This window comes from Rhinichthys klamathensis, unplaced genomic scaffold, assembly GCF_029890125.1.
Source record: "Rhinichthys klamathensis goyatoka isolate OS25496 unplaced genomic scaffold, OSU_Roscu_1.1 h1tg000123l_1, whole genome shotgun sequence".
Taxonomy (NCBI): domain Eukaryota; kingdom Metazoa; phylum Chordata; class Actinopteri; order Cypriniformes; family Leuciscidae; genus Rhinichthys; species Rhinichthys klamathensis.
In genome coordinates, this window is record NW_026606660.1 from 5,379,426 (window position 1) to 5,407,059 (window position 27,634).

The 27,634-nt window shown below is 36.5% G+C and overlaps 1 protein-coding gene across 2 annotated transcripts in view; it reads left to right on the forward strand.

The window, feature by feature from the left end:
- Window positions 1-27,634, forward strand: part of LOC130088931 (kelch-like protein 29) — a 184,992-nt gene that overhangs the window by 71,342 nt on the left and 86,016 nt on the right. For both annotated transcript variants that reach the window (XM_056255941.1, XM_056255942.1), the window contains 3 exons: window positions 1,974-2,121; window positions 4,445-4,924; window positions 21,029-21,167. In XM_056255941.1, coding sequence (XP_056111916.1) covers window positions 1,974-2,121; window positions 4,445-4,924; window positions 21,029-21,167 — 767 coding nt within the window. The remainder of the gene's footprint in view (window positions 1-1,973; window positions 2,122-4,444; window positions 4,925-21,028; window positions 21,168-27,634) is intronic.

Consider the following 27,634-nt stretch of genomic DNA (forward strand, 5'->3'; position numbering starts at 1 on the left):
TCCTTCCTTCCTTCCTTCCTTCCTTCCTTCCTTCCTTCCTTCCTTCCTTCCTTCCTTCCTTCCTTCCTTCCTTCCTTCCTTCCTTCCTTCCTTCCTTCCTTCCTTCCTTCCTTCCTTCCTTCCTTCCTTCCTTCCTTCCTTCCTTCCTTCCTTCCTTCCTTCCTTCCTTCCTTCCTTCCTTCCTTCCTTCCTTCCTTCCTTCCTTCCTTCCTCTCTTCCTTCCTTCCTTCCTTCCTTCCTTCCTCTCTTCCTTCCTTCCTTCCTCTCTTCCTTCCTTCCTCTGTCTTAAATGACAGTTTTCTCTTATCACTCTAACTAGTCATGAGACTCAACAGTGCTGTCCAAATAGGGAGAAAATAGACTCGAAATACTTCAGCTCCATGATGCTATATTTATTCAGTGTTCTCACGTGGAATATTCCAGATGCAACTTTTGACAAGTTTTAGTGAATGCAGGTGAATTTCATTACTGCTAGCTCTCCTGTCAGCGATACGGACATGCATCTCTATTCTGAGAAAGAACAGCCAATAGGGGATGTTTTAGATTTCTGCTCTGTCCACATGCTTGAATTATTTTTTAATGGCATTCATCTGACAAAGAATACTAATATAATAATACTGCAGTGTGTGACCATTAATAAAGTATTTATTTGTGTGTTATAGTGGTCTGCAGGACCTTTTCTTCTTTCTTCGTTCTTTCATCTCATGCCATTTGTCCTACGCACCTGCTCTTAAACAGCTTGTTTGTGTGTTTGAGAGTTTTATTTGCTTCTTTGTAAAGGCATTGAAATGATTTGTTTTCAGGGATAGCCTGCATAGCATCTACCATCTGAATTCCACAGAAAGAGCTGGAATGCCTTTATTTATAAAATTCAAAGTCCTTGCATGTTTATTTGTTTTTTTTCTCATTATAAATGCAATTTAATAGGGCATTGAATAAATGCTAGTTAAAGAAAAGTTCAAATTAAAACCAGACATGTGAAAATGCAGCTATAACAGACAAAAACTTTAACTTTGTACACTGTCACAGACATGTGAAGTTTGTTACTGACTTGTGCTCTTATGCCTGCCCTGTTTAGAGTTCAAAGTGATTTTATACTTTTGCTAATTTTGTTTGCTGAACTTTGGATGGAATTTAAAACATTTTAGCAATGGCATGAGGAATGTGGATAATTCAGTCTTGCTCTGTTGAAGAAATCTCCAAATACATTTTTTACATTTTAAAGAAACGTTTTTTTCAGGCTTGACAATGAAAAACACATTGACAAATTCAACGCCCACACTTGACGCTAAGGAGGCATATTTTTATGTTTCTTCTTTTTATTTACAGTTTTGAAATGCACATGAAATAAAAAGTGGCATAAAATCAAGAAGACATTTAGGACTTTTTTTTTTCAGCCAATTTTTCTTTTCTCCAACTTGGAAAAGCGAGTTCTGACAGTGGCATAAGATCCATCCTTTAAAGACACAAAAGATAAATATGAATTAAAGACTCTGTTCCACAAAAAAAAAAACTGTCTAGTTCCTGGCACATACAAATAGTGTGCAAAACAGTCTATTTTAAATGTTATATATTTATATGTGTGTGACAGTTCTGCATGTCCATTTCCATTTAAACTTTTGTACCTATTTTCAGCGAAGTGATTAAAAGTCCCCCTCGATCCCACAAAACTTCTTACCTTCCCTTTGATTTACAGTCAATGCGAGGCAGATAAGAATTAATTAGTAAAATGTTCTCTATATAGATCTCACTTTCTTGCACCCAGTCAAATTGCTGGGGGCCGACCTTGGATTTTCCTGCATTATTGATGGCTCTAATCTAGAACAGCGGCGTAATTAAAAGAGCGAATGGAATGGAATATTAACAAAGCAAAATGATGTACCAGTGTCTGGCAAATGGGCTGTAATTGGAAACGTAGACATAGTAATTAAAGGCTGGTCTGTTTACCCAAGACGTTCTTCTCGTTGAAACAGGTCTCTGGGCACCCGTTGGCAGACACGCAGACTCAGGGCCAGGTCCTGGCTAATAGCGTCCTGTGGGGACAAACACCCATTAACCAGTCCACGCCCTGGGACACAGACGAGCCGCCTGCAAAACAGATGAGGGAGAAAGATATCGCAGGTAAAAAGCTGAAAGCAAAGGCACCAGCTCTACAATAACACCTCTTGTTCATTGTCTTTTCATGCGTGGGTAGATTGATTGCTCGAAGTGGCTTCAAAGGGGTGAGTGATATGGCAAAAATATCATATGATTTTTTTCAGGCAAGATCCACGATCTTATCACTTTTTTTTTCTTTTTTTTTTTGCAGGTTAGTTTTTCAGAGACAGAATGAGCTTTTTTCACCAAGTGTGCGCTAACACAAGAAATTTGTTGTGTTTTTTTTTCAGGAGCTCTTGGTACATACATACATGCATATATGACACAAATACAAAGAACATCGGTAACACTTTACAATAAGGTTCATTTAGTTAACATCAGTTAACTACCTTAGTTAACATGAACTAAGAATGAACAATACTTCAGCATTTATTAATCTTAGTTAATATGAATGTCAACATTTATTAATACTTTATTAAAATTGTATTAGTTACCATTAGTTAATACACTGTGAACTAACATGAAGAAACAATGAACAGCTGTATTTTTATTAACTAACATTAACAAAGATTAATAAATACTGTAACAAATGCATTGCTCATTGTTAGTTTATGTTAGTTAATACGATAACTAGTGTTGACTAATGAACCTTATTGTAAAGTGTTACCAGAACATTTAAATAAGTAAGACTAATAAATAATATAAAATAAAATAATAATAATAAAGTGGTATCTGGAACAGAAGACTTATGTACAGGTTTGTGCATTATGTACTGTATATACAGCTGCAAAAAATAAAATAATAATAAAGTGGTGTACATATGGAGCAGAAAACGTATGTACAGATGTGTGCATTATGTACTGTATATACTGTATATACATATTAAAGGGTTAGTTCACCCAAAAATGAAAATTATGTCATTAATGACCAGCCCAGTCTCATCCCAAGATGTCATCTGTCTGACGCTTTTGACCATACGTCAACATCCGACGTTTTAGGGTACCCTTTAACGTCAGTTAGATGACGCTATCTAATCCTAACCCTACCCCAGACCTAAACCTACCCGCGTCATCTAACTGACGCTAAAGGTAAAGCGTCAGTTAGATGACGCCCTAGGATCGTCATCTAACTGATGTTAAAGGGTACCCTAAAACGTCGGATGTTGACGTATGTATAAAGCGTCAGACAGATGACGTCTTGGGATGAGACTGTGTTATAATGACTCACCCTTATGTCGTTCCAAGCTCGTAAGACCTCCGTTCATCTTCGGAACACAGTTTAAGATATTTTAGATTTAGTCCGAGAGCTTTCTGTCCCTCCATTGAAAATGTATGTACGGTATACTGTCCTTGTCCAGAAAGGAAATAAAGACATCATCAAAGTAGTCCATGTGACACCAGTGGGTTAGTTAGAATGTTTTGAAGCATCAAAAATACATTTTGGTCCAAAAATAACAAAAACTACGACTTTATTCAGCATTGTATTCTCTTCCGGTTCTGTTGTCAATACGCGTTCAGTGACGCTGATGACGTAAGACGCTGCTGACGTGTTATCTGGTGCGCCCGAGCTTCGTTTACAGTCTGAGGGAGACGCACGCTGTAAACAAAACAATCTTCGCAAACATGTCTAAGGATTTCGACACAGAGGAAGACTTGCATTTTTTTGCCCAGCCATATTTATTTGAACCCGAATACACGGACCCACCAGATACACGTCAGCAGCGTCTTACGTCAGCAGCGTCACTGACAACAGAACCGGAAGAGAATACAATGCTGAATAAAGTCGTAGTTTTTGTTATTTTTGGACCAAAATGTATTTCCGATGCTTCAAAACATTCTAACTAACCCACTGGTGTCACATGGACTACTTTGATGATGTCTTTATTTTCTTTCTGGACAAGGACAGTATACCGTATACATTTTCAATGGAGGGACAGAAAGCTCTCGGACTAAATCTAAAATATCTTAAACTGTGTTCTGAAGATGAACGGAGGTCTTACGGGCTTGGAACACATGAGGGTGAGTCATTAATGACATAATTTTCATTTTAGGGTGAACTAACCCTTTAAATGTCATTTTGGTGATCAAATATGAGTTTTAAGGGATACAATTATTGACTACAGGGGGACTTAAAACACATACAAATAGTAAACGTTCATGAAGACGAATAACTGCTATGTTACGTGAGCTTAACCACGATAGAGATGATTATCAAAAACGGTAACAATAAAAAAACAGCAATTGAACTGCAACTGTGATAGATCATGGCGACATTTTAATGTTTCACAATCTAATATGGTCATATCGCACACCCCTACTTTAAATGCATGTTGTTTCGTTCTCTGCAGCTCCTCTATGGCCACCGCAAGTTGCTGCCACTGTCAGCCAGGCTGGACTCTTGGCGCACACGTACGCCCTGCAGCAGGCACCAGCTTACAGCCAATGTGCGACCGTCCAAGCGCCCATTATCGGCGTGACCCCAGCGCTCCACACTCCTCACCCACAGTTACCCGCACACTACCAGCTCCCGCAGCAGCCTTCACAGCCGATGGCCAGCATGGTCCTCAATGTCCATAGCCAATCCCTCGCTGTCGGCGGCCTGCCCCCAATGCCCAGCGTCTGCCAGGTCGCCCATCCCGTCCACACGGTGGTGGGCAACGGTCACCTGACCCACCCCATGGTGCAATCTGCCGCCATGACCTCCTCCACACTGCCCACCAACGGACCTCTGACGAATGGCCAGCAGGAGAATACCAACAATGGCCTGCAGATGCTGAGAACTGTCGGACTGGGGAAATATGAATTTACAGACCCCTGGCATCCCAAAGGTAAATTATGTTTTGGTTCGGGTTTTCTAGACATTATAATGTCAAGTCAAAAATGTGTTTGTTTAGTGCTTTTCACATTACTTCAAATCAGCTTTATAGAAAATCATGATGTTGATGTTTATAATATCTTAGGTTATAGCTGGGCAATAAAATAGCTTATATTTTGCAATTATACAAGCAATCAAGTAGTATGGATTCGCTAGAATATATTGTTTTACGTGAGTGTACTGTGTATGCGGACAAAGTTGGGTGTAATAAATATCCAACTTTATATGCAGAGCTGTGCGATAATACTGTTTACATTTTGTGATGATATAAAAATCATGCAGCTCGAGATTTGCTATACAGTCTATATTACTTGATGTGAGTGTATTGTAATCATGCAAGTAGGATTTACTATATACACTCACCTAAAGGATTATTAGGAACACCTGTTCATTTTCTCATTAATGCAATTATCTAATCAACCAATCACATGGCAGTTGCTTCAATCCATTTAGGGGTGTGGTCCTGGTCAAGACAATCTCCTGAACTCCAAACTGAATGTCAGAATGGGAAAGAAAGGTGATTTAAGCAATTTTGAGCGTGGCATGGTTGTTGGTGCCAGACGGGCCGGTCTGAGTATTTCACAATCTGCTCATTTACTGGGATTTTCACACACAACCATTTCTAGGGTTTACAAAGAATGGTGTGAAAAGGGAAAAACATCCAGTATGCGGCAGTCCTGTGGGCGAAAATGCCTTGTTGATGCTAGAGGTCAGAGGAGAATGGGCCGACTGATTCAAGCTGATAGAAGAGCAACTTCGACTGAAATAACCACTCGTTACAACCGAGGTATGCAGCAAAGCATTTGTGAAGCCACAACACGCACAACCTTGAGGCGGATGGGCTACAACAGCAGAAGACCCCACCGGGTACCACTCATCTCCACTACAAATAGGAAAAAGAGGCTACAATTTGCAAGAGCTCACCAAAATTGGACAGTTGAAGACTGGAAAAATGTTGCCTGGTCTGATGAGTCTCGATTTCTGTTGAGACATTCAGATGGTAGAGTCAGAATTTGGCGTAAACAGAATGAGAACATGGATCCATCATGCCTTGTTACCACTGTGCAGGCTGGTGGTGGTGGTGTAATGGTCTGGGGGATGTTTTCTTGGCACACTTTAGGTCCCTTAGTGCCAATTGGGCATCGTTTAAATGCCACGGCCTACCTGAGCATTGTTTCTGACCATGTCCATCCCTTTATGGCCACCATGTACCCATCCTCTGATGGCTACTTCCAGCAGGATAATGCACCATGTCACTAAGCTCGAATCATTTCAAATTGGTTTCTTGAACATCACAATGAGTTTACTGTACTAAAATGGCCCCCACAGTCACCAGATCTCAACCCAATAGAGCATCTTTGGGATGTGGTGGAACGGGAGCTTCGTGCCCTGGATGTGTATCCCACAAATCTCCATCAACTGCAAGATGCTATCCTATCAATATGGGCCAACATTTCTAAAGAATGCTTTCAGCACCTTGAATCAATCACACGTAGAATTAAGGCAGTTCTGAAGGCGAAAGGGGGTCAAACACAGTATTATATGGTGTTCCTAATAATCCTTTAGGTGAGTGTATATATATATATATAACATTTTAAAATATTGCTGGCTGATAATATATATATATATATATATATATATATATATATATATAATGATACATTTTGACAATATGACAATCAAGCAGTTGAGATTTGCTATTTAGTATGTTTTATGTTTTGTTGCTCTGTGGTCCAGGTAAGGCACTCCTTTAGTCTCCAAAAAAATCACTCGCAATCTTTCACCTTCACAACTTGTTGATCTTCAATATATTTATTACTTTCATGCCTTTCACTTTCCAAAAGCCCCCCTTATTCATCACCACCTACAAGATGAGAAGAGTTGGGGTTGATTGCTTTTCATTTCCTTTTGTTTTTCTTTCCTACCGTGCCAGTGGAAGTTTGTAATGATTTTATGAATTTCAAGGATTATAGTTTTTCTGATGTTCGGCAACATCCAGGAATGATTGTGAAGATCAAATAGATTTACTGGGCAGTGGATGCTTCTACAAAATTCTTGGTGGGTCTAAAAATATCTGAAATAATTTCCATATAAATGGAAACCTTATGTAAATAGTGTACATTAATTTCAGTTTATATATCAACATAGTTGAGACAGGCAAGTTTAATGTACCATAGCTAATTTCTTAGGAATGATTTATTAGGGGAAATAAACTCGTGCTGTTTGATGTAACTCGAATAAGTCTTAACTTTTCTTTTTGGTTTCTTGTTCTTTAGATTAGATTTGTATGATTATTCAAAAGAAACCAGTGTATGGTTATTGTGTTATATTGTGTCCTAAAGCTCTAAAATCGGCCTGATTTTCTAGCCAGCCACAGGCAGAAATATATTTTTATTTCTCCCTGTATTGAATGTCATGTTGAATCTCATGAGGTATTCATCTTCTGAAGAGGAGAGAACATGAGGCGAGTTTGCTGCCCATTTATCTGTTTGCATGATGATAGGAAATCAGATGCCAAAGACTAGTTCATTAAATATTGATAGTTTCTACTGAAATTTACAGATTCAGTAGAACTGGACATTAGTGTAAACAGAAATGGCATCACAAGCCATTTTACTCTCACTGGTTTGTGTAAAGTGGGTGTTTCATACCAGAATATGGCCTGAATGTGAGTTTACTTTATTGCCAGTTTTAGAAAGACTGAAGAACTTTAAACTAGAGTTTGCAACTAACAACTGTTTTGTAGACATCAATGGGTTTAGGTGATAATTTTGAGACGGTAGCATCAGAAATGTAGAAATGAGTCTGATTAACGATTAAAGTCAAGTTCACTGAAAAACATCTGTTGTAGGATTTGCTTAGAAACATTTTTCGCTCAGAAATTATTTGTAAATATCACAAATAATTACAAAGAAATGACAGGTTAAATTAAATGTAACATTTTGAAGTAGAAAGACTGAAATAGTATTTTCTTGCAAAACATACTCCAATAATCTTTACGGTGTAGAAATGGTGGATTTTTTTCAAGGAGATTAGTGAAAACAGAACATATGACAAGTTTGATGCTCTGATTTAGACCTTGGCATTTGACTAATCCTGTGAAATGGACAGATACATAGATTTATCTCAAATTTTGGCTGTTCTACAGCAAACTAATGGTTGTACAGAACAGGACAAGCTAGACATGTTAGCAACCAAGGGACATGTGCAGTTGTAGGGAGTGGGGTAGATTGGTGCACATATTTTCCAGATATGGCCAGGACAGATCTAAAGGAAGGATAATGTCTTGCAAGATGGGTTGGTAGTGTTTTTTTACATTTACATTTTTTTTGCATTTGGGAATCTTTTTTATCAAAAGTATTGCATTCAAGGTTTTCATTTTACTCATCAAAATCAAAATCAGAATCAAAACCCATGACCTTGGCATTTCTAGCCCTTTGCTTTGAGCTACAGAATAGCTTGTGGAGTAACATTCTTACTGATAATGTTGGTGCAATTGGACTCAGGTCTAGCTGACTATCTCTTTAAAACCAAACCATAAGTCTGTTTAATTAATCTAGAGTTCTCATTTCTCCGTTAGTGTCAAGTTCAGTCTTAATTTATAACCTCCATTTCTGTTTATCAAACCCCTTGTGCTGCTATGGGAAAGCGTATCTCTGACAGGTCGGGTTTAGGATGAATTATCACGGCTTTATCTCTCTAAACAGTAAAAGCTGCTCCACGCAGCTTGATCTGCTCTTTCAAGAACACCAGAGATGTCCATCAGAATCTGACTTGATCCTACTGATTAGTGCCTTGACTTAGATTACTTGCATTGATTTTTAGTAGCGTTTGCCAAGTCAAGCTGTACTATCATTGCTTATATTTAGAGTTAGTGATTGAATGCAGAGTTGACCTCTTTTCCCCCCATACTGTATTTGAATTACACGTTCAACACAGTGCATTGTATTCATGTAAGTGAATATGTAATTGATGAAATCTAAAGTGAAATATTGAGGTTGAAAATGTGTCTCCCTATAGATGTGAGAGCGTGTTAATTGCTTCACACTGATGACATCTGTTTATTTATGTTAGGGGTGTGCGATATCACAATTTTGGATGATTAAAATGTCTCCATGATCTTCCTTTGAAGAGAGATCATAGTATCTTCCTACTGGGCACTTCTGATTTCGTCCTTCAGCAATTGATTGGGTCGTAGGAAGTTGGCCGTTACTAACTATATGGAGGCAGATCTAAATGCCAGTTTGCAGTCAGTTATGGAGGATATAGCCTCACCCTCCTCCGATACACACGCCATGAAGAGAACAGACATTTTGAGGTGGAGGAGAGGTTGATATTTTTGATTAAAGATTGCCAGGGCATATGCAATTAATAAATAATAATAATGATGATGTGGATAAATAGTTTGTAATATCATTTGGTTTCTCTGACCAATATATATTTTTTATATCTGTATATTTTCTATATCTGCTGTCATATATCTGTATCTCTGTATCTGTCATGATTATGAACTTTCATTTTGTTATCATCAGTTTCCTTTGTTCTTAGTTTGTCTGACTTGACCTGGTTTCTCAGTTTTTTTGATTAGTTTCATTCGTTGATTTCATTCACCTGTTGTCATTTAATTATCTAATTTCCCTGGTGTATTAATACCTCCTGTTTGGTTCAGTTCAATTTCGATCATCGTCAGTGTTAAGTTGGTTGTGTTAGTTTTCCCACTGTAATCCTGCGAGTTTCTAATTAAAGACTGTTTCTGAGTTTCCTATGTTTAGTCTAGTCATTTTAAGCCAAAATGGGGGTCAACCTTGAACAAATTGCAACAGAAGCAAACTCAACTGATTTTGTATCCTCAATATGTCCTGAGTAAGGAAAAAAAAGCCCTGAAGAATCCCATTAGGGGAAAGTTTAGAAAAAGACCCAAATATATCCCATTCATACGCCTATTCATTCTTTTTCTCACGTGAAAAGGGTAACAATTTTAACCTTTAGATATCATCATGAAAATCACTGAGTTGATTACTTACATCAAGACAAACAAAAAATGTATTACAAGTTTTTTGCAATTGTTTGTTAACATGGACAAATGGTGCATAATCTAATTACATATGTACTAATTTGCATAAATACATTGGGTATATAGCAGGTGAAAAAGTCTTGTACAATTTTGTTGACATATAACAGTAAACTATTTAATATTAAGGTCTGAATGGAACCCATTTAGGCTACCCATGAACATTAATGCAGGAAGAAGTACTTTAGAAACCAGCCTTTATTAATTATTATGGCAGAGATGGGGTTTGGGGCTGGGTCAGTGGGACTGTTTCTGGGGGATGAGTCTGAGGGAAGAACAGGAGACATGGGTAAGGAGAATGCAGAAGACAAAAGCTAGGTGAAATAAAAAGTGTCTGGATAAAAAAATCTAATTACGTACACAATGCACTCAATGCCCAAACCCCATCTCTGCCATAATAATTAATAAAGGCTGGTTTCTAAAGTACTTCTTCCTGTATTAATGTTCATGGGTAGCCTAAATGGGTTCCATTCAGACCTTAACATTAAGTATTTTACTGTTCTATGTCAACAAGATAAAAAAAAAAAAACATTTTCACCTGCTATACCCAATGTTTAGATCTGTTTGTGTAATTATGCAAATTAGCTAATACACTGTAAAAAATATTTTAGCAATTTAGTTATTTCAACTTATTTTTTTGTGTAGAGATAACTAGATTGTCCAGACAACAAGAAATTTTAAGTTTTCTTGTCCTCAACTTATCGAAATAAGTTAGTTAAACTAAAAAAAAAACATGCAAAAAGATAACACAAAATAATGAGTTAAGTTTTTTTTTACAGTGTACATAATGCACCGTTTGACCATGTTAACAAACAATTAAAAAAAAAACTTGTAATACATTTTTTGTTTGTCTTGATGTAAGTAATCAACTCGGTGATTTTCATGATGATATCTAAAGCTTAACATTTTTACCCTTTTCACGTGAGAAAAAGAATGTATCGGCGTATAAATGGGATATATTTGGGTCGTTTTCTAAACTTTCCCCTAATGGGATTCTTCGGGGCTTTTTTTTCCTTACTCAGGACATATTGAGGATACAAAATCAGTTGAGTTTGCTTCTGTTGCAATTTGTTCAAGCTTTTCTCATAAAATGACTAGACTAGTTGTGAGCTATTCACTTTAGCCCACCGTGACAGTATCAGCGAGTTCCAAAAATAAATGTAGTGGTATCAGACTCATTCTGGAAAAAGTAGTATCGGTGCATCCCTAGTAAAAACAGTAATATTGTGAAATATCATTACAATTTAAAATAACTGTTTTCTATTTTAATGTATTTAAAAATGTAATTTATTCTTGTGATGCAAAGCTGGATTTTCAGCATCATTACTCCAGTCCTCAGGGTCACATGATCCTTCAGAAATCAGTGTAATATGCTAGTTTGCTGCTCAAGAAACATAATATTTATTTCTTTTTATGAATTGTATTTATTCCCTCAAACTTTTGAATGGTAGCAGCTCACTAGGTTTTAGAACAGAACCAGTGTATATTGTAGCTGGATACATTATGATTCAAAAATGAGTCTTCTGCAGTTAAAAATGAGTCTTCTGCAGTTATGTGTCTTTTGGTAATTTCGAGTTTATGAGTGTTAATGCTTCTAGCCAGAGAAGCTCAATTTCATGCATTGTTGCTTGCCGGATTGTGGCAGAACACAATTCCTAATGCAACGCGACTACAAGTCACATTCTGAGCTCTGCCACAAGGGACAGTGGCGATCATTAGCATAAACTGCCTTCCTCCACAGTCGGTTTTCTCTTTTAGGCAAACTACTGTCATGGCAGAGCAGGGATTTGAAGAGAATCTTTAGGAGGTTTGTTAAAGTTACTGTTGACATGTAAATAGCAGCTAGCTGAATAATATTACATCTGTTTTAATGTCATTTAAAGTCAGGGAATATTGCTCCATTGAGTACTAAGGTTTGTTTACACACAAATATTTGCATCTGCGTATGTGCATACAACACAGTTTTGAGTGCCATTGCTGCAGTGGACTGAAATTCATCATGTACTGACTCAAGTTCCCTTCCCTTTCAAACCAATATGATGCTACCAAAAAGATCATAAAATTAAATAAGTGTTTTTTGGCACATTTGTTACAGTGAAATTCTGGTCACATTGTTGTGTTGTCATCTACCGTTGCTGCACAGCGCTCATAAGTTTTAAGAAGGATTCTTGATGTACTGTAGGTTGGCAGAGCGAGATATAGTATTTCCTAGGAATGTATAAGGCAAACGTTTTGAATAATGTGCACTGATGAATTGTGCACAATAAGATCAGGAACATGTATTAAGAAAGTAAATAGTGTGAAATTAAAGAAAGAATTCAGAAAAGTAACAAATACTTGCTATAGTTTCTCCTTTTACATGTCGAGAGCTGCATGATAGACTTAATCTGAGAAAAAAAGAGATTGTACAAAAGTCTCATTCAGACAGCTATGGTTTATATGCATGTATTCTGACCTTCGCGGTGTGTGTGGCCTATCAGAGGGCGCGCTCCAGATCTTCTCATCTCATATCTATAGCTCCATTGTTATCGATTCACAGCTCTTTTGTTCTGGAAGGACACATTTCACAAGCTTCGAGCATTTTTCCAGTTCCGCAGAGAGAGGAAAGTACTCTTGGAGGATCGGCAGACTGAATCAGATGAATGTATTTCTATGCGTTACACTTTTGAGCCATTCAGAAGTGTCTTTATACATTTGAATGCACACAAATGTAAACACAAAGGAAATGCAGTGCCTTGAAATATTATCTGAAGGATAGTGTTATGGATGTACACTACAGTGGTTGTTTTGACCATTTAATGTTGGTTTAATGTCAGATGATGATAATGATTTGAGATAATCTTGTGCTTCGGAAGGAGCAAGAAAGTCTTATTAACGTACTATCAATGTGCAAAACCTTCAATATTTATTATTCAATTTGTCTTCACTTTTTCTTTGTCTTTAGTTTTTAAAAATTCACAATTTTTGTTTTATTTTTGTATATTTTGTGATATTTTGATATATAGTCGCAGAAATATGTGTACCCCACTTTACAGTGTTTTTGCACTGGCTAAAACAAATGATTCATACACAAACGTTAATAACAATTACAAATGTGTTAATTTTCCTTTAAAATGTCCCTTCCTGGTCCCAGTAGATTGTCCTGTGCTATTTTATGATTATGGTCTTCTCCCGAGAACACTGACCCAGTTAAATAGAGAATAATTTCCTGCCATCCATTCTATCCCTGGCTCAAATTAATAAGGAACATTTTAGGCAGATAATCACATCACCTTTCCCTTATTAGTTTGTCAGACGTCTGCGGAACAGCTGTCAGAGGGATGTGACGTATTGCTCTAATGATGCTGAGATGCTTATACCAGCCAATTATTCAAATTATTGCATGGAAAGCAAGCACATGAAATGCAGAAGTGACTTTGAAAGTTTATTTTAAGAAGCGCTATATGCTTTGTTGCACAGAACTGGGTCTCCTCGTAAATCGGCTGTTGTTTGTGGTCTGTTCTTATTAGTCATGAATACCTGTCGTGATCACGGCATCCTGCTGTTTAAGGGGCTCTGGGAGTTGCTGAAGTTATTCCAGCACATAAAGTCATTTTGCATTGGGTTCAGAGATGATTAATTATACATTAAGCATGTCAGATATGACTCATGCACATACTCACCATTTAATTATTATTTGATGAGCATAATTTCCTGGACATGAGGAAGTTTTGGACTAATCTTGGACTTAAAAATACCATGTTGTAATGTTTACCCAGAAGTGTGTTATCCCATATATACAGTCAAACGAAAATTATTTAGACACCTTGCTATCCTAACTTACATAAATGCACTATTCTCAGAATGTTTTCTTTATAACATCCAGTAAATGCTGCCTGCAAGTGTTAAGAAGCTTCTGTCACCTCTCTACTGCAATCTTGGCCCATTCTTCACTTGAAAAAAGCTTCCAGATTACTCATAATCTTTGGATTTCATGTTGTCCACTGCTTTCTTCAAATTCCACCAAATGCTTTCAATGAGAGTTCAATCTGAAGACTGTACAGGCCAAGAACACGACTGATCCCTGAACCAAGCTTAAGTAGATTTGGATGTACACTTTGGGATGGCTGAGGAAGTCCATTGATCATCAAGCTTCAGTCTCTGCACCGAAGGCATCACATCATCTTTGCAATGGCTTGATACTTCAAAGAATTCATGATGTCCTTCATACAGGCAAGATTTCTACTTCCTGCAGCAGCAAAGCTCCCATATAACAAGACTGGACCGCCTCCTTGTTTGACCATGGAGATGGTGTTCTTCTGCTCAGAAGGTTTGCCTTTTTTGCACCAGACATACCGCTGACCCATGGGTCCAAAAAGTTCCAGTTTCGTCACATCACTCCATAAAACATTCTTCCAGAACTCCACACGTCTACCCAAATGAATTTCAGCATATTCAAGCTGTCCTTTTATGTTCTTCTTGGTTAAGAGTGGCATTTGGCAAGATGTCCCAACATGAAGGTCGTGCTTGTCTAGTGTTCTTATATTCAGCATTGAGATGTTTCTTCCCCTTTTCACGAGGTCATCTTGCAAGTCTTTGGCAGTAAATGAAGGGGTTTTCTCAGTTGCTCTGATCAAACATGTTATTCCCCTTGATGATACTGTGCATTTTGTTCAAAACCTTCAAAGATTTTCTGGTATTACAATTGTTGTTAAACAATGTTAAACTTATGAATAAGGCTGCCAGCTGTGTCTCTAAGAACTTTTAATGTTTTGGAAATCTTCTTGTAGCCATAGGCTTTCTAATGTAATAAATCAATTTGTTCTCTACAGCTTTTGTGAGAACTCTTTTGCTACTGAACCTGCACATGCATTTAGTTTTATAATAGAATTTCCAAAGGCTTGGACTTAAAAACAGCAGCATTGAATAGGGGTTGAATATTTATGACACAGCTGTATTACAAAAAAAAAAACCTATAACTCAAAAGCATTACATTATATATTGACATCATCACTTTTAATTTGCCACTAAACTGTTATAAATGCAATAAAAAAAAATAGACAAAGCTTACATTTGAATTATTGCAGTCTCCGGAGGGATAAATAATTTTGATTGCATGTGGGAAAAAACTATCATTATTAAATTTGTATTATTATTATTTTATTATATATTTTTGCCTTGTGACATGATTTTCATGACAATTCACAACAACAATCCATTTTTGAATAAAAAAAAAAGTTTCCCTTTCATGGGAACTCGCAATGCTTCGATTGACGCTGTGGGAACGCACTGCATGATTGCGCCGTGAAGCACGTGTGAAATCAGAGACATCAGAAGCGGGTGACACCACGAACCAGGAAACCATAAAGCTTGCCTAAATAGTGCAATGCTAGCTTCGGTGTCTTCAGTAAGCGCTATATGTGAAATAATTTGTCTTATTGGTGCTGTCTGTCTACCAGCATATATATATATATTAGAAGCCGATTTGGGCATACTTTATAGTTTCCTGGGGTCTCATTTATAAAACGTTGCGTAGGATCCTGACTAAAAGTGTACGTGCGGCCGAAAGCCAAAAATGGCGTACGCCCCAAAATATCCAGACTTATAAAACCGTGTGTACGCCAGAACCTGTGCAAAATTCCCTTTATAAATCCCAGTCAGCGGAAGATTGTGCGCACATGCGTCTCCACCCCGAAATAACCATGGAGCTTACAACGCCTAGTTTTACTTTGCATATGCTTTTCAATCCACGTGATACCACGTTTAACGGCAGAAGACATTAGGAAAATATGAGACATTACATTGATAAAAATCATTTTTGTAATAATTTAAATAGTTTAATAGCATGTCCTTGCCTTGTTTTTGAATAAATAAATCAAATAGTATAAATTACATTTCAGAGAAAGTTTTTCTCAATCTTTTCCACTGGCCAAATAGTATTTTTAATTGATTTATATTTTTAATGGAAACAGATAGGCCTTTGTTGTGCATTATTTGCACGGAAATATTTTCTCAGACATTAAAACACAGCATGCCACAGGAAAAGTGTTCAAAAGCATCGCATCCACTACAAATATTTCTATTTATTGAATATAAAAAGTGTTGTAACTTCTCAGTAATGATTTCATGTAATTTAAGTGTTTAACTCCATTAATGAGAATGGCATATTTAATCTAAATGTTTATATCAGGAGTAAAACATAGTTTAAATCATTATTTTATTTATTTAAACTTTTATTGTGAACATGCACTGTATTTATGATTAGGACTCATAATGAAGATTTACGATTCATCTGCCGTTAGATACATATGCGTCAGTTTCACTAAATGGCCCAACGCGCTCGCTGGCTCGGACATTTAAGAAGGGGTGGATATTTGCTTCAAAGTGATAGGCTTGGTGAGTGAAATTAAATTTGTATTATCTTTCTGTATATGTATCATTTTCTTTAAATTTTCTGTCTAAAAGTGACCAAAAAGACATTTAACTCCAACTCACCATCAGTGTCGCCAAACTGCTCCGCCTCCAAAACGTTCGTACGCATGGGTCAGAGTTTGCGTGCAGGTGCGCAACTTTTCCCGTCAAGTTTGTTTTTATAAATCACAACTTATGTGCCTCTTTCAGGGCCTGTTTTGTGCATACGCATGGTTATAATTGAGGCCCCTGGTTTGTGACGTCAGCCACTTCTGATGTCTAGTTACACCTTAGGACTGATTTCACACGTGCTTCACGACGCAATCAGGCAGTGCGTTCCCAGAGTTTCAATCCATGCAGCGTCTCCTTCCCTCTTCAGGGAACCAAGGTTACAGTCGTAACCGAGAGGTTTTCTCGTCCTCACTGTGTCTGTTGTCATTTAGAGGTGGTTTTGCTTTAGTAGATGTTTTTTTAGGTCAGCTGGTTATAGACACCTTTTCAGCGGTCTTGGCTATTTTCCCCATTGGAATTTCAAAATATTCTTTTGTTAAAGCAAAGCAACCACATTCTAGATAAATCACTACATGAGCACACAAGTAACATAATGCGATGCTTTTTAGGTTAAAAAATTAACTGCTTGTTCCATGATGCATTGTAAATGATGTAATATATTGTATCAAAATTGAGTACAAATATTATGCATTTGATGTTGTTAATTTTGTCCTCTAAATGTATACAAATGTCCATGTTGTTGAGTGTGCATGGTTGCATAATTCCTAATACTTTCTGAGAGTGGACAGTCACTGTTCTCCTTTTCTTCTCTTTTTGATGGGTGGGTCTCTTTTTAGGATTACAGGTAGTGCTGTCCTTCACTAGAAATTCAGCAGTTAAACATGAGTTTGTTTATTTATGTATGCATTCATTTATAAATTATTATAAATAAACAAATAAATGTACATAATTATATGTATTTGTTTATTTTAATTAATGAATATTTATTTGTTTGTTTTGTGATTTTTAGTTTGTATTTATTTATTTATGAAAACATTGACTTTGCATATCAGTCAGTAGCCTCTGGGCTCAAGTTAATTCTATTTAATCCTTGTGCTGCATTAGATTTTTTACGCCGTTGAGTGCATTAATGGACAAAAATGGCCACATATTAAACATTGCCTAAAATATTATATATTATTATTATTTTCCACTTTTACCAAGTTAAATCTTTTAACCAGCATCAGTCCTCATCATAACTACCAAATATTTATTTAATTTCAGGATTTTAACCCTTTAAATACCAGTTTTGGTGGCGATACCATCAATTTGTATAAGAGGAAAAAACACAAAAATGTAATTATTTTCCATACACTAAATGCAAAGAGAAAACTTTAGCTTTGGATTATCACAGTCTTGAATATGTCAAAGATTAGCGGCAACATTATTTCTGGTGCATTTAAAGATTTTGTGTTATGTCAGATTTAAAAAAAAAATCCCTCTTAGCGCGTTAAGGGACAAAAATGGCCACATATTAAACATTGCCTAAAATATTATATATTATTATTATTTTCCACTTTTACCAAGTTAAATCTTTTAACCAGCATCAGTCCTCATCATAACTACCAAATATTTATTTAATTTCAGGATTTTAACCCTTTAAATACCAGTTTTGGTGGCGATACCATCAATTTGTATAAGAGGAAAAAACACAAAAATGTAATTATTTTCCATACACTAAATGCAAAGAGAAAACTTTAGCTTTGGATTATCACAGTCTTGAATATGTCAAAGATTAGCGGCAACATTATTTCTGGTGCATTTAAAGATTTTGTGTTATGTCAGATTTAAAAAAAAAATCCCTCTTAGCGCGTTAAGGGACAAAAATGGCCACATATTAAACATTGCCTAAAATATTATATATTATTATTATTTTCCACTTTTACTGAGTTAAATCTTTTAACCAGCATCAGTCCTCATCATAACTACCAAATATTTATTTAATTTCAGGATTTTAACCCTTTAAATACCAGTTTTGGTGGTGATACCATCAATTTGTATAAGAGGAAAAAACACAAAAATGTAATTATTTTCCATATACTAAATGCAAAGTGAAAACCTTGGCTTTGGATTATCACAGTCTTGAATATGTCAAAGATTAGCAGCAACATTATTTTTGGTGCATTTTTATTTTTTTGTGATATGTAAGATTTTTAAAAAAAATCACACATAGCGCGTTAAGGACAAATTTGGTCCTATTTGAACCCATTCAAATATCCATTTTTGAACCCACTGTCATAATATCATAAAATCATAATTTCTATTCAAATACCCTGTCATTACCAAGCCTTGGGGTAAAATATTTACTTTTTACTGTTTTCCACCAGTTGGTACCATTTGTCATATATTTGACATACTGCAAACATCTGTAGTACTGCAAACATTTTCCTGATTTCTACTAGGTGATTATAACCTGTGCCTGTCTCACTACACATCAAAATTTGCTATAGAAAGAAAGCAAAACTACAAGATCACCATGAACATGAATTTTTATTTTTTCTATAAACAATTTAATTCTATAAATATAAAATTAGTGAGGCCAGCAGGGGGTGCTCTCCTTGTGCTCTGTGTGGGTCTGTGGTCACAAAAAATCCCAGGATGTCTTTCGGAGTAGGGGTGTAACCCCGGCATCCTGGCCAAATTTGCAGTATGGCTGCCGTCGCATCATCCAGGTGGAGCTGCACATTGGTGGTGGTTGAGGAGATTCCCCCTTCTATGTAAAGCGCTTTGAGTGCCGAGAAAAGCTCTATATAAAATGCAATGAAGTATTATTATTATTATTATTAAAACATATCAAAACTTCAAAACAAAATCATTCTTCAGCTCATTTGCAGGAGCTGCAGAATTGCAATGCATGCTCCTTACAGATGTAAATGCCACATTTTGAGGAGGTGGTGGAGATTTTTCTTTTTTTGTTAGGGCAGAAACTGCACCCCCTCCTCCTCTTGTCATGGGTGTCTGCAGACCCACTTTCCTCTGAATTTTCTGCTCAGTTTGAAATTGCCACACCAAAGATGTGCACAGCTTTATAACTTTTGCATCAACCGCACTTGTATGATTTCTCAACTAGTCTAATCCAAAACAAAGGCAGACTTTGTTTTGGATCCCTCGCAGCTAAATCTTTGTGTTGCCGCAAGATGAAAGGTGTTATTATTGTCTAAGGACTGACTGCATGGCTGTGTTTGTGCCTCTACGTATGTGAGAAATTATCAATTAACTTTGAAACATAGACTGCTAAAAAAAAACGAAGCTGTGTCAAAGGTTCATGTCTGTGCGTAAAATACGCATGAATCAAACCGAAAGAAAACAATGCAGTGAGAAGCGCTTTCTCTTGCTAAATGCACACACACACACACACACGCACACACACACGCCTACACACACATCATACACCACTGACACACACACACAGAGAGAGAGAGAGAGAGAGAGAGAGAGAGGACAGAAAGGGTAAAATATGACCTTCAGGATATTGTGATTTGTCACTCGCCTAAACACCATGTATTATATTTAGGCCCTACACACACACACACACTTTTTTCAACGCAGACACACATTGCTCTCAGACATCCACACATACTCAGAAACAATTTTAGATCATTGAGCCATTAAAATGCTTCATAACACAGTCAATAGTGCCCCTAGTGGAAACCAGGAAAATAACATGCATTTCCACCCATAGGGAATACCTATGTAGTGACGTCATCTGGTGGAATACACTATATAATGCAAATATAATGCTTTTGCTTCAAAATGAAAGGATGTTTCAACATAAATCATGATTCGTGTATTAATGATGGCTCCGGCTTTAAACGACGTTTTAATGGGTTTCAATGGGACATTTTTGTCCATTATGGTGCTGAGTGTTACTATTTGTTCTACACAGAGTGTGTTATACATATTTTGCAAAATGGGATAATTTTTTTTACATTTATCTAAAAAGTCACAATTTTGCCAAATTACATACCATTTGCATTAAAACAGCCAAAATGGTCAAAGAAATTAAACTGCAAAAGACCAAAAATGTCCCTAATGCAGCACAAGGGTTAAACAGGTTTATACATTACGGTTGAAAATGTAATTCTCTAAGGAGAACATGAATGATTTTTATTTATTTATTTTCAGATCCTGACTGTAGCGCTCCATTGTCTGTGAATGGAAAAGTTCACCCAAAAATAACATTTTTGAAAAGAACTGAAAGAAATCCATACATATTTGAAATGATGACAGCGATTTCATTTTTAGTTGAAATATTCCTTTGAAATTTTAGTTGTAGACATGCACATCTTACTGACAAAGTTCAGTATTTGTTTCACAATGAAAGCACTGAGCACTGACCTTTTGCTTTTCACTTTTGTTGTTGTTTTTCCTTCATGCCTGATGGTTTTATCCCTCTACTCTAAATCTTTTCCAGCCCTTTACTTGCACAAACAAATCATTTCCTGTTTTTCTTCAAACAATGATTGGTTGTGTCATCATATGCTGTGTGCTTCGATCTCAGAAAATACAAAAATCACTGTTTCTCTTCTTTCTCTTGTTCTACAGAAATGTTGAAGGAATTGAACCAGCAGCGGAGAGAGAAAGAGTTTACAGACCTGAAAATAATTGTTGAAGGCAAAGAGTTTGAAGTCCATCAAAATGTTCTAGCTTCCTGCAGCTTGTATTTCAAGGACATGGTGAAAAGGTTTGCTTTCCTCCCGTCCTTGATCTATTCTGTTCTTTTCGTAGGGTGCATTTGTGTCGCCTCCTTTTCCCTCCCCATCTCTTGCAGGTCTGAAGACATCGGTTCCTGTCACAGGGCCAGTAGCCATTCTGTCTGTTCCACCAACGAATGTATTTCTCTGCTGAAAAAGGTCAAGGCGTGGACCAATCTGGCACTTTCACCTCCATTTATTAAGCGCGCCAATTAGCATTTTAATGGGCGAAGAAGTTCCATGACTGGGGGTTTTCGTTTGAAATGCTTTGGAAATGTCAAAACAAATGAAAGGCAGATTTTAGGAGTACGTTTGGCATATGGCATCAGCGCTGCGCTCCGGCTGTCTATGTCAAGTGCTTAGGCGGGATGTTTTAGTTGTCCCTCTTCACCTTTTACCTGCTGTGACTCGCTCCGTATCTGCGTGGAAATTCACACAGCGCTTTGAGCGTGCCGTCGGGATTAAGCCAAACTGCAAACTGCACGGATCTCTCGTTTATGCTTCGGGAAATTCTGTTTCTTGCCGACTTGCCGTCTCATATTGATGCTGATATCAGCAGTCGGGTGTCCCAGAGCCGTGTGACTGACTGGATGTTGTTTGAGTAAAAACCGATACAGAATCATGTTTACAGGCAAAGAAATGTACAATCTCAGAATCTTTTTTACATCAGGAGCCCTTCTGGTAAAGCTCTTGGGGAGAATTGTGCTACACATTTACTGCAAATTCATGTTTTCACATGCAAATGAGCTTGCAAACAGTTTGCAGTAAATTTGTTGTGAACGGTTGTATCAAACCTTTAAAACTTAAAACATTTTGTTTGGTGCTTGACTTTTATTAGCCAGCAGAAAAAAATTGTGGAAATATGAACATAACATCTACATTTATCCCACAGTGATTGGGAAAATGTTTCCCAATGTAAAAAGTTTCTCATATTTATATTGATAAAAAGCAAGATGAATCTCTGATAGCTTGTAATGTACATCAGTGAGATATTTGTAACACTATAAACTTACATAAAAATGCAAATGTTGTCACTATATCTGCCAATAATATGTTATAGTAAGATTATATTTAAATGCTTAGTATTATGATAAAAAAAATGTTGTAGTTTTAAAACATATAATGCTGTACAATACAATGGTGATTGAGAGATGAATAATAAACTGTAAAAGCCTGATGGATCATATTTGATTCTTAAATTTAAATTTATTGTATTATTTATGGATAATCAAGTAAACCTAAGTTCATCTTGAAATATAACTAACAATATAAAAGTTATTATTACATTTACTTAATAAAAATAAAAAATCAGTGAAGATTTCGCAGCAAAAAGACACAAGCTGAAAGGGGACGTTTTTACAATTACACCCAGGCTTTCTACTTGCTAAAAAAAGTCTAAGCATTCAGACGACAGAAGACATTTAGTAGATTGTGTGCAACATGTTTTTCAGCAATGTTCATATCAAACATCATACAGTAGGTTTTATATGGTCAATATGTTTATGAATCAAAGTGCACAACAGTACAAACCATTCACTCTAAAAATGCTGGGTTGTTTTAACCCAACTTTGGGTCAAATATGGACAAAACCAAACGTTGGGTTAAAAATGTAAATTAAAAAATGTAACCCAATGGCTGGGTTTGTCCATATTTGACCCAAAGTTGGGTTAAAACAACCCAGCATTTTTTAGAGTGTTGAATGCACTGTACATCTATCTCTATCAGCCTTTTTTCAGTCAAAAACAATCACATGAACCAGGGCATTGACTGGCTTGTGTAATTGCTGTAATGCTTTCAAATTCCTGTATAATATACTGTATGTCATGATACATGTACTCCAGCTTGATTGTGAATTTAGTCCTGGTCGAGTCGAGCTATCTCACGAGCAGAAGCAATAAAAACGGCATTAGGAGCAAAAACTCAGAAGTTTGTTCTCGTGATTCCCAAAATGTGCTGATACACCTCGCAAAAGCGATTTGAGTTTCACTGCTCGGGACTGAAGGGACTGAAACTAGGGCCTTTGCATGGAGAATGTAACACTCTCATCGATGTCTAGATTGCCCTCCTAAGAACGCAGAGGAAACGAGAACATTTCTGTTCTAGAACCTAGTGAGCTGTCAAGGTAGCATTCTAAATTATATGCAACTTTCATACACAACTCATAGCTGATTATAATTGACTTTGAGGTTCATGATGAACACTTCACGATTATTCATTTGTTAATTCGTTCATGCATTTATTCGTTTATGCATTCGTTATGCATTTATTTATTTTTTGCATTTACAAAATGTGTTTATGCATAGGCCTATGCATTTAATTATTCATTTATTACTATGCGTATAAATTTTTTTCACTGAGCTTGTTGCAATGCATTCTACAATTCTGCCTTGGAATAGATCCAAAAGAAGGCATTTTATAAACCAGCATAATCATGCACATATGATGCCTGTAGGCAGCTCATTAGGTTACAGAACAGACATGTACAGAGTCACACAGTAGCATCGCCATTTAGTTGAAAAATACATTAGCTCTGTGTTTCTTTATTTTTTCACAAAGTACAAAATATGTAATCCTGTCAACAGTTATTAAGGCAATATAATGCATATGAACCGATTGCTTAATCCAGTTCCACCTCAAAGAGTTCAACTGGAAAGTTCAGTCTGACACTTAAAATCAATGGCGAGCCGTGATTTGTAAAGCTTTTGGCATACTAAAACATTCTTGCATTATTTATTTATCGTGCATTTCTAGTGGGAAAAATGTGAGTGGTCTTACACTATTTCAGCCTGATTATTTGCTTGTTTACATTTTAGAAGAGCTGTCTTTAATCTATGAACTTTTAGAGAGAGAAAAAACCCTATATGATGAATATCAAATCTAAACGAAACATTGATCTTTGAAAATGATACATGCATTGAGCTGTAATCTGAGTTTAATATCAGAGATGTCTCTCGGCCCTTTAATGGGCGAATCCGGCTGAGACTGAAGTCGTTATCAGGGTGTCCGTCATTTATATCAGTTAAACGAACCGGGTTTATCTAATAGTCTATAAAGAACACCTGCTGCATTTGTCGTTCTCAGAGAAAATGTGCATTAAAAAGTGATTCATCCATTTAGCAAATCATGCACTAAGTGAATCTGCGTTTGAATGTAATATCTAGCCATTAGCACTTCCTCGTTCACATTGATAGAAGGCAGCGCCTCTTATGAATTTCACAATATCTCCAGAGATTCATCCTGACTGATGGATTTTATTGAATATTTGTGCTTTGTTTCTGGCAGTGCATCCATCATTTTGCCACTTGCTGAGTGTTTCCACGTATATATTAGCATAGACACTACGTTATTAGTCTGAGACGGATAGCTGGCGTTGAAGAGCCCACTTTAGTTTGGCAGCTCTTGATTTGTTTTGTTCCATTTAAGAGTACGCTTAACTCTGAAGTTCCAGTGGTTTGATATCTACTTGGCTGCTTTTGTTTTGATTCTTTTATAATTTTTCATGTATGGAAGAAGGAATACAGTATAGGCGTACGTTTAAGCGGTTTAGAGCAATGGGTTCAAAACTTGCAATCCACAGCTGGATGTCCTGACCAGCTCAAGAAGTAAACTATACATAAACTATACAGGGCTAGAAAAGTAGTTCCACCTAAAAAAGGTGTGATGTTGTCCAACAGTATGCTCGTAATGTCAGCGAACTCCAAAATAAAGAAAGCAGTCACATTTATAGATTATTTTATCTCAAGGACGTAGGCAAATGAATGTGCTCGAAATTTCCTGGAAAATGGGAAACATGGAAATTATGTCAATTTTAGAAACCCCTCTCTTTCTTTGAGTGCCATATTTTCATCACTGTATTTTTCCAGTCTAATCAATATAATAGTCGTAGTCCGTGAACAAAAAGAACGATTTGTATAACCATGTAATGAAAAATGTCAGGGGAGGCAGGTTTCAAACTTGAGAATAACATTATGGCCAAAAAACTATTTTCTGAGAATAAAAATTTATTTTTTATGCTGTCATTTATTTTCATTTTCATTTCTTTGTTTATGCATTTGTGTATTATTTATTTATAAAATATTTATAAAATGTATCTATTTTTAATAAAATATAGATATATTTTTTTTCCACTGAGCTTATCTCAATGCATTCTGGTATCTCTACAAATGATATGGCATGCCACGCTGCCCGAGAATATATCCTAAAGACAGCGTTTTAGAAACCAGCATAATCATGCACATATTAGGCTTTTTTCCCACTTTGAGTGCCATACTGTATTTTCACAGTCTAATCAATATAACAGTCATAGACCGTGGATGAAAAGAACGATTTTGATAACCATATAGATCTTTTTTTTTCAGGGCAGACGTTCATACTTGAGAATAAAATTATGGCCAAAAAGCTCTTTTCTGAGCGGAACGGTTTATGGAAATAGTGCGAGTGGGAGTGTGGATTTAGATTTCTCTAATTGATCTCAGGGAAAGAGAGAGGGCTGATTTTCTATTTTCTTTTTTCTTTCCCACCTCTTAATGGTTGACTACTTTTTTTTGCCTTTTGTTTCTTAATATTTCTCCTCCTCCACTTACACCTGACAGCAATAAACTTTGCATTTTTGTTTTTCTTTTCAGGAGTAACATTTCTTGATTTTTCAGCCAGCGCCAGAGACACCCACCTTACCTCATACTCTGCCTTTTGCCTCCCTCCAAGTCAAACCTCTTATAACGTCTAATATCACCGTTCGTACGCAGGCCGTGTTGAACTCTGTTTTGGCAGGTATTTGAAAGTAAATCCACGTCCCAGTCATGGAATGGTCCCTTTCCCTGTAGGATGGCTGCTGGTTCCCTGTGGCAGAACTGATTTTCTACCCCTTCCTTTCCTTCCCTGCTTACATCACTGTCTGTCTGTCTGTCATATGTAGCATGTATTTGTCTTTGCATAGGTTCTAAATATACCTAGACTTCAAGTGTCTTCATAAAGGCTCACTAAATCACATGCTATGATATGGTTAAAGAGGAAGTGTACAATTTTTGATGCTAAAATACTTGATTCTTTCTCAGTTTTTGTGCAACATGAAAGTGCATTTAAACCCCATTTTTACTTTAAAAATGTGATAACACTTGATTTTATCCATCAGTGAAAAGTGTTTGTCTGAAATACGGGCAAAAACCCTTCACATTGTCTTGCCGCAATGTAAAACTTGTACAGTTTGATGCTGATAGTGACTTTTAGAAAGGACACACTTCACCTTTAAAGCATGTGTTCAAATAGAATAGGAACTATAGCTGAGGCAGAAGAGAGGATGTTATTATTATTATTATTTTCACCTCACTGCCATGTCTAACCACCCGCCGTCCATTAATGGAACGTCATTATGAGCTTTTGTTTCTCGAGACACCTCTCATGTCTTTTTGCAGCATCCCTAATAATTGAGGTTTAGCGTCTATAACTTGCACCCAAACAATGGAAAAAAACAAAGTCAATCAGCCCTGTGCAGATACGCTAAGCCAATGCCCCTCTTCTAGACGGAGTGCAGCTCATCTCAGGAGCCAGACAATCTGCACTCCCCATATGCCTTTAAATATGTATTATGCATGGAAATGCATAGCAGCTCACTCAAATTTTCCCTGAAGCGCCGCTGTAGAGAGACTCACAGGCCTGACTTTGAGTCACACTCGCTGAACAGCTTCAGTGGATGCTCTTCCAAATGAGTCCATCCCACTTTGCAATGCTTGATAGGTTTTTAATTGTTTCTTAAAGGAATAGTTCCCTCAAAAGCAAACCATTATTTATTGTACCTCATGTCATTTTGTATTTTTACAGTGTAAAATTATTGTAGAATTTTTTCTGAAATGATGTAGCAGTGACCATGACAAGCTCCTAAATGGACAATAAGAAACACCATACAAGTAGTCCATACAAAAGTCTTTTTTTGGGGGAAAAAACTTTACAATAAGGTCTCATTTGTTAATGTATTAACTAACACGAGCGAACAATGAGCAATACATTTGCTACAGTATTTATTATCTTTGTTCATGATAGTTAGTAAAAATACAGTCATTCATTGTGAGTTCATGTTAATTCACAGTGCATTAACTAATGTTAACAAATACAACTTTTGATTTTAATCATGCATAAGTTAATGATGAAATTAACATTAACTAAGATTAATAAATTCAGCAGAAGTATTGTTCATTCTTAGTTCATGTTAACTAAAGTACCGTAGTTAACTACTGTTAACTAATGAAACTGTATTGTAAAGTGTTTCCTTTTTTATTTTATTAAATTTTAGTATTTCAACATTTCTAATTTTCATTTTTTTTCTAATAATAATGTTTATTTTAAGTAGCTCAGAAGTCAAGTTTTGGAACAGACCAAAAGTTGTTGTTGTTGTACACTTAATACATATATATGGTTTTACCTTCTCTACTGGTAGTTGCAGTTGAGACCCAACCTGCAGGTC